Source organism: Zea mays, chromosome 7 (assembly GCF_902167145.1).
Source record: "Zea mays cultivar B73 chromosome 7, Zm-B73-REFERENCE-NAM-5.0, whole genome shotgun sequence".
In the NCBI taxonomy this organism is placed as follows: domain Eukaryota; kingdom Viridiplantae; phylum Streptophyta; class Magnoliopsida; order Poales; family Poaceae; genus Zea; species Zea mays.
In genome coordinates this window covers 43,915,411-43,922,145 of record NC_050102.1, presented here as the reverse complement: position 1 = coordinate 43,922,145, position 6,735 = coordinate 43,915,411, and the positions used below count along the sequence as shown (strand labels likewise).

The window sequence follows — 6,735 nt, the reverse complement described above, 5'->3', positions numbered from 1 at the left end:
CGCGGCCTTCGTGTTCGTCCCGCGCCCAGGTCGGGTGCGCTTGCAGTAGGGGATTACAAGCGTCCACGCGGGAGAGGGAGCGAGCGGCTCCAAGCGGGCGCCTGTCTCGTCCTTATCCCCGCGCGGCCAACCCTCTCTAAGAGGGCCCTGATCCTTCCTTTTATAGGCGTAAGGAGAGGATACATGTGTACAATGGGGGGTGTAGTAGAGTGCTACGTGTCTAGCGGAGGAGAGCTAGCGCCCTAAGTACATGCCATCGTGGCGGCCGGAGAGGTTTTGGCGCCCGGTTTGTGTGATGTCGTGGCCGTCGGAGGAGCGCTGGAGCCTGGCGGAGGGACAGCTGTCGGGGCTGTCGAGTCCTTACTGACGTCCTCTTGCTTCCGTAAGGGGGCCGAGAGCCACCATCATCAAAGAGCGTGCGGGGCGCCATCATTGCCTATCTGGCGGAGCGAGCCAGATGGGACGCCGGTCTTGTTCCCCGTAGCCTAAGTCAGCTTAGAGTAGGGTAATGATGGCGCCTCCCACGTGGCCGGCCCGCGCCCTAGGTTGGGCGATGTGGAGGCTCCTTCGAGGTCGAGGTCGAGTCCGAGCCCCTAGGTCGGGCGAGGCGGAGGCCGTTGGCTGAGGCTAGGGCGGAGTTCGAGTTCTGGGGTCGGGCGAAGCGGAGTTCGTCGTCTTCCGGGGCTTAGCCCGAGTCCGAGCCCTGGGTCGGGCGGAGCGGAATTCGCCGTCTTCCGGGGCTTAGCCCAAGTCCGAGCCCTGGGTCGGGCGGAGCGGAGTTCGTCGTCTTCTAGGGCTGAGCCCGAGTCCGAGCCCTGGGTCGGGCGGAGCGGAGTTCGCCGTCTTCCGGGGCTTAGCCCGAGTCCGAGCCCTGGGTCGGGCGGAGAGGAGTTCGCCGTCTTCCGGGGCTCGCCGTCTTCCGGGGCTTAGCCCGAGTCCGAGCCCTGGGTCGGGCGGAGCGGAGTTCGCCGTCTTCCGGGGCTTAGCCCGAGTCCGAGCCCTGGGTCGGGCGGAGCGGAGCTTCCTATGGTGCCTGCGGCCGGGCCTGACTGCCTGTCAGCCTCACTTTGTCAAGTGGCTCCGCAGTCGGAGCGGCGCAGGCGGCGCTGTCTTTCTGTCACACCGGTCAGTGGAGCGGCGAAGTGACGGCGGTCACTTCGGCTCTGTCGGCTGAGGGGCGCGCGTCAGGATAAAGGTGTCAGGCCACCTTTGCATTAAATGCTCCTGCGATTTGGTCGGTCGGTGCGGCGATTTGGTCAGGGTTGCTTCTTGGCGAAGATAGGGCCTCGGGCGAGCCGGAAATATGTTCGCCGCTGGAGGGGGGCCTCGGACGAGGCGAAGATCCTCCGGGGTCGGCTGCCCTTGTCCGCGGCTAAGCTCGGGTCAGGCGTGATCGAGTCCTTCGAATGGACTGATCCCTGACTTAATCGCACCCATCAGGCCTTTGCAGCTTTATGCTGATGGGAGTTACCAGCTGAGAATTAGGAGCCTTAAGGGTACCCCTAATTATGTTCCCCGATAGGTTTAACTTTATAATTATTGATTTAAGTAGTATTTTGTAAAACTATTTAAGTTGCTCTAAACCAGAAGACTAAAAATTAGTGACTAAAACCAAACGCGCCTTATCTTCGTCTGTTCCTAGATTCTACTAGGACGAGCCCAAATCCAAATCGTCCTGAGGAAAGGGTAAAGAAAGTGAAGCAAGGGGCTGCCTGGCTTAGGGTTTCTTGACGGCTCCTTGCCCTCTCCGCCATGGACGCGCAGCGAGCCCTCCTTGACGAGCTCATGGGCACAGGTAAAGTACCCACCAGATCCCCCCTCGCCCGAATGACGCCGGCCCGTGCCCTATCCCTACCCCTAACCGCGTCGCGGGTGCTGTCGTTCGCAGCTCGTAACCTAACGGAGGAGGAGAAGAAGGGGCACAAGGAGCTGAAGTGGGACGATCCGGACGTGTGCGGCCCCTACATGGTCCGGTTCTGTCCCCACGACCTTTTCGTCAACACCAAGAGCAATCTCGGTATGGCCGTTCCTTCGTTTCTTTCTCTCTTTTTCTTAATATGTTTTGCAGTGATTTTATTTTACTCATAACAAGTTTGGTTGGGGTGTTTGCAGGGCCGTGCTTGAGGATCCATGATCCGAAGCTCAAGGAAAGGTGATACCAGTTGTGAAGCTTAATATATTGAGATGTAAATAAATAAAAACCAACATGCTTCTTGTAAAAAAAATAAGTATGATTTTGTTGCTGTAATCCTTTAATAAAGCGTTATGTTTAGGAAGCAAAGTAGGGTATTGAATAGACTGCAACTAGGAATAGAGAAACCTTGCTATTGGGAGCCATATGGCATGACACCAAAGTATAATAGACGATTGTGTTATATGAATTGCTAGAATGGTAGAGTGGGCTAGTTTTTAGTTGTGAGGATTAAGCTGTCTTATGTTCCTGTTAGGCCACAGGTTTTCATTTGACTGGTACATCTTTTGTTTGAAATTAGACAGCACATTAGAACTGTACTGTGAAATGACTGTGCCATGATGCCCCCCTATCCAGTCTAAAAATAAATAGTTGCTCCAGGATATTACACGTCCTACAGCAACAATGTTCTCTCAATTTTAAAATTATAGTATATTTGGGAGTCTCTGGCACTGGGTCTGCCCTTCTTATATCAAGACATAAAAAAAATTTCTCAGCGGAATATTGAGAGGAATTTGATCTTATATGGTGAAGAAGCAAGGTTGAATACGTATTAACGAAGGGTTCAGAAATGTGTCTAGGTATTCTAAATATTATATTTTGTGTAAATAAAAATCTTTAGGTGAATTAAGTGAGAGTTGCATCCGATTAAAATTTAAGAGGTAGCTGCCCACCCTTTGTAGTTGGCAAATAGGATATAATTAGCACCCTCATTCCCAATTGATGTCTAGCCATGCTGTATTCTCCTGATATGATATTGACTTTTGGCTTCAACTAGCAGTATTTTTTTTTCTATAATCAAAATGAAGATTATTGAACATGTCATATGTGTAGTTCATTTAGCCATTCAGAATTTCATGCTATTGTTTCAGTTTGGGATACTTTTAAGGGTTCTTGCAGTTTGTAGATTTTCTTGTTTTGTGATCTCATGCAAGTTTTAGGAGTTCCATCTAGTGAATAATTCTAAAACAATCTTACCACATTACCAACATTGAGTAATGTTCTCGTAAAACAAGCAAACCTAGTTACTAACATTGAATAATTTGAATAAATGTTAGCTCACAACAGAGACACTAAGGTAATAGCTATTGGTTCAGATTGAATGCTTTAATTACCCGGGACAAGAAACGAAGAAACTAATATTTTTTACTTTCAGTTGGTGAGGTGGGCGTTAAAGTTGGTGGTTGTACTGTACTGGATTGGCTTTGCGACTTCACTTTCATCCATAGAGATAGCTTTGAACCAATAATTCACCTCAATATGATTATATGTTCAGCTATATATGGTAGATATTCAACTATCTATTTGTATCTCACATGGGTATTTGGATATGTGCAGCTTTGAGAAATCTCCCAGGCATGATACTTATATGCAAAGGTTTGAGGCAGAGCTTGCACAACAATGTGAGAAATTGGTGAGTCAACACTTGCTCTTTCAAAAAATTCTGAGTAGTACAATTACCTCTGTTTATTCTGTTGCAGGTAATGGATTTGGATAGAAAGATAAGACGTGGTCGAGAAAGGTTGGCTCACGATTCTGCTGTGCCAATGCCAATCCCTGGAAAAATAGCTGAGCAGCTTTCAGCGCGAGAAGAACAGGTCAAGAAGCTACTGGAGCAAATCGAGGAGCTTGGTGAGGCTGGTAAAGTGGATGAAGCTGAGGCACTTATGAAACGGGTACCGACATGCAACATCCGTCTTGTTCATTTATTATGTTTGAAGACTACATCAATTTGTGAAATTTTCACTTAAGTTTTGGTTTACAGGTTGACATTCTAAACGCTGAGAAGACAGCTTTATCTAACCAAGCAGACAGCAAAGTGGCTATGCTTGAGAAGAAGATGGAGCTTTGCGAAACGTGTGGATCATTCTTAGTTGCTGATGATGCTCTTGAGAGAACCCAGTCCCACGTGACTGGGAAACAACACATTGGATATGGTATGGTTAGAGATTTCCTGGTGGAATACAAGGTGAGTTACTACTTCACTAGAAGCTTGAATACCGATTTAATTTATTGAGTACTTATGATGGTTGTATCTAATCCAGGCGGCAATAGAGAAGTCAAAAGAGGAAGATAGGCTTGCAAGGGAGCAGAAAGCAGAGGAGCGTCGGAAGCAGAGAGGAAAAGAGTATGATAATGGGGGCAGGGATAGAGATACCAGAAGGGAGAAGTCTGGGGAGCGTGACTATGACCGTGATCGTCAGTATGAGCGAAGCCGTGGAAGAGACAGGTCTTATGATTACAGAGAGAGAGGATCAGAGCACCGAAGCAATCTCTACAGAAATGGGAGGGATTCCGAAAGAGGTGGACACAGATACAGGAGTGGTGATATGACAAACGACCGGGGGAGAATGAGGAGCAGATCACGTTCTCCAACAAGGCATGGCTATGGAAGATCTGGAAGTCCAAATCATTAGCTGAATATTTAGATAGTTTTATTCACAGTTGGGACTCATGAGGTAGACCGTTCCCTTCTGCTATTTATTACTGTACAATGGGTTTTATTGAAGTGTCGCACTTGTTTGAGTCTCTGCTCTGCTGTAACAGCTCTGTTGGAACCCTACAGTCTTCCTTTTTACATGAGAAAAAAAAAATTCTCAGGTAGGTATCAATTTTCATTCCCACAATTTTTGTGTTTCTGATATTCTATGTATTCTGAAGCTTTGTTTCGATATTTGGAATCGAAAGTTAAACTCGTAAGGCCGGTACTGGACTTCATGTATGGATGATGATGTTTACAGAATTACAGTCTATAGCAGGTAAACCTTGAACATCAATGTTTCGTGTTACACATTTTTTTATTTCCCTTGACAACTCTGCTAGAAACCTTAGTCCTGCTCTTTGGCTTAGATTTTTTACACTACTCAGGCCAGGTATCTTTTTTTTACCAAAATTTATGTGCATAAATTATGAGTTATGTACCTTTAATAGTTGACTAGTTATCAATTTGTCATGAAGTAGTATTGTGTTCAGGAAGAACAATCAGACAAAATGATCCAGTCATTGACAACCATCAACAAATTCTTTTTCTGGAACCGTTGTAGTGTACAAGAGATCAAGCTTTGGTTTTGTACATAATGGTGCCCTGGTTAGACCTATTTCCTGACTGTAGTTATTGGCTTGAAGTCTAGTTTGGGGAAGGTTCTGTTTGCCAGCTACCTTGCAGTTGCGGTATTTGAGCAGATAGTGTATTCTAACTATGCAAACTAATAGATGACAGGCTTCGGTGTTTTTGACATATTTTTATGTTTTGGATCAATTGGCGTCATGATCTCGGTGGGGGCAATGTCCACTGATGTTATGTTGTTTGCATGACATTCCTGCGCCTTTTTACACTTGACATAACAACATGTTTTTCCATAATTGAGTTGTGCGTGGGTGACTTCGACGAGACTGAGGTCTCTAATTGGTTGGTCAAGTCCTGAGGTAACCCACTCTGCCCCTTTTTTGGTGAATACTAGTTGCTTATGCAAATGATGGAGAAGGTTAGGCCAGAAGATTCTTTGGTGGTAATTGGGAACTAAGACCGTGTTCAGCACGCATTAGAACCAGCTAAACCTGTCTTCAGTCGTGCTTGTGCTCCTCAGAGCATCGCCGCCGTGGCCATATCGTGCCTGCACCACACACGTGTTTAGGTGCTGACGGAGGTGTGCGGGTGCAGTCGGTGGCCTCTTCAGCCTCTAGGTAACCTCATACGAACTGAGATGACTAGAAGGTGTAAATGTTAGTGGAATTTGATTGCACTGTGACTGTAAGGAATGAATCAGATCAGTCTGGGGTTGGATTTGGACTGTAATGGAACCAGTTGAGTGCAGATCATTGGTTAAAACGAGCTTAGCGCACGACGCACACAAAATCATCCATGTAAGTCCGTTGCATGGGGAGGTTTATTCCTTGATCCGTATCAATTCTGAGGGGACCAAAATACCTAAAAGGGTAGGAAGTTAAATTAGATAACTTTAAATCTATTTGTAAAACTATAGACTCTGATTTCTACGTAGTTAATTTATATGTACTACCATTCTTGAATATGCAAGTGGATCGTCGAAACGATCTCTCTCGGACTGGTCTCTGCCATTTTGACTATAGATCCTCTAGCCAAATTGCAGCGAACCTCGTTCCCTCCGTAAGTGGTGGCGCTGCACCACAAACACGTTTAAACGTCTGGTACTACGAGCCCATCAAATGTACAACATTGGTGTGCACAACCACCTAGTAAGAAATAGGTATGCAACTCTCACTAACACTAGGTCTAAACTCTCGAGCAAATGCTTTTAGCGGTGATCTAACTAGTTTAAGCATTTCACAAAACATCTACAATAATCAACAAGTGATCTTTAAGCACTATGTGTAACAATAGCAACAACTCCCTAGTTATGTTTTCCAACTCTTACACACAACAAATGGTTGGTTGGGTGTTATTCATAGTCCTGTTGGTGTTTCAAAATCACCGACTAGTAATCTAAGTGCTTTGCACGGCTAGGTGCGGATAGTGTGCAAGGAGTGAAAGGAACATAGACGCCTAAGAGGGGTAGGTGAATTAG

At 46.3% G+C, this 6,735-nt stretch overlaps 1 protein-coding gene across 10 annotated transcripts; it reads left to right on the top strand.

Annotated features, from left to right (window-relative positions):
- The first annotated feature begins 1,575 nt into the window (after positions 1-1,575).
- LOC103632296 (luc7-like protein 3) lies at positions 1,576-6,028 on the top strand. 10 transcript variants are annotated; one of them, XR_004851387.1, is made up of 10 exons: positions 1,598-1,795; positions 1,889-2,017; positions 2,113-2,152; positions 3,530-3,605; positions 3,673-3,867; positions 3,957-4,160; positions 4,237-4,650; positions 4,739-4,792; positions 4,880-4,950; positions 5,653-6,028. XR_004851387.1 is itself a non-coding variant. In XM_008654110.4 (8 exons), exons 1-7 carry the CDS (start codon positions 1,753-1,755, stop codon positions 4,606-4,608), a joined length of 1,059 nt encoding a protein of 352 aa, XP_008652332.1. In that variant the 5' UTR covers positions 1,576-1,752; the 3' UTR covers positions 4,609-4,650; positions 4,739-5,554. The 10 variants fall into 10 exon arrangements, 3 of the variants coding, with proteins under 3 accessions (XP_008652332.1, XP_035816778.1, XP_008652333.1); XR_004851388.1 differs by lacking the exon at positions 5,653-6,028 and adding an exon at positions 5,236-5,554; XR_555807.4 differs by having other exon boundaries at positions 1,577-1,795; positions 4,880-6,020.
- Positions 6,029-6,735: the final 707 nt, after the last annotated feature.

Excerpts from the sequence above, each read along its gene's own strand:
- LOC103632296 (XM_008654110.4), top strand. The coding sequence starts at position 1,753 with ATGGACGCGCAGCGAGCCCTCCTTGACGAGCTCATGGGCACAG. Across the intron at positions 2,018-2,112 it reads CAACACCAAGAGCAATCTCG|GGCCGTGCTTGAGGATCCAT; the intron begins GTATGGCCGTTC and ends GGGTGTTTGCAG. Across the intron at positions 3,606-3,672 it reads CACAACAATGTGAGAAATTG|GTAATGGATTTGGATAGAAA; the intron begins GTGAGTCAACAC and ends ATTCTGTTGCAG.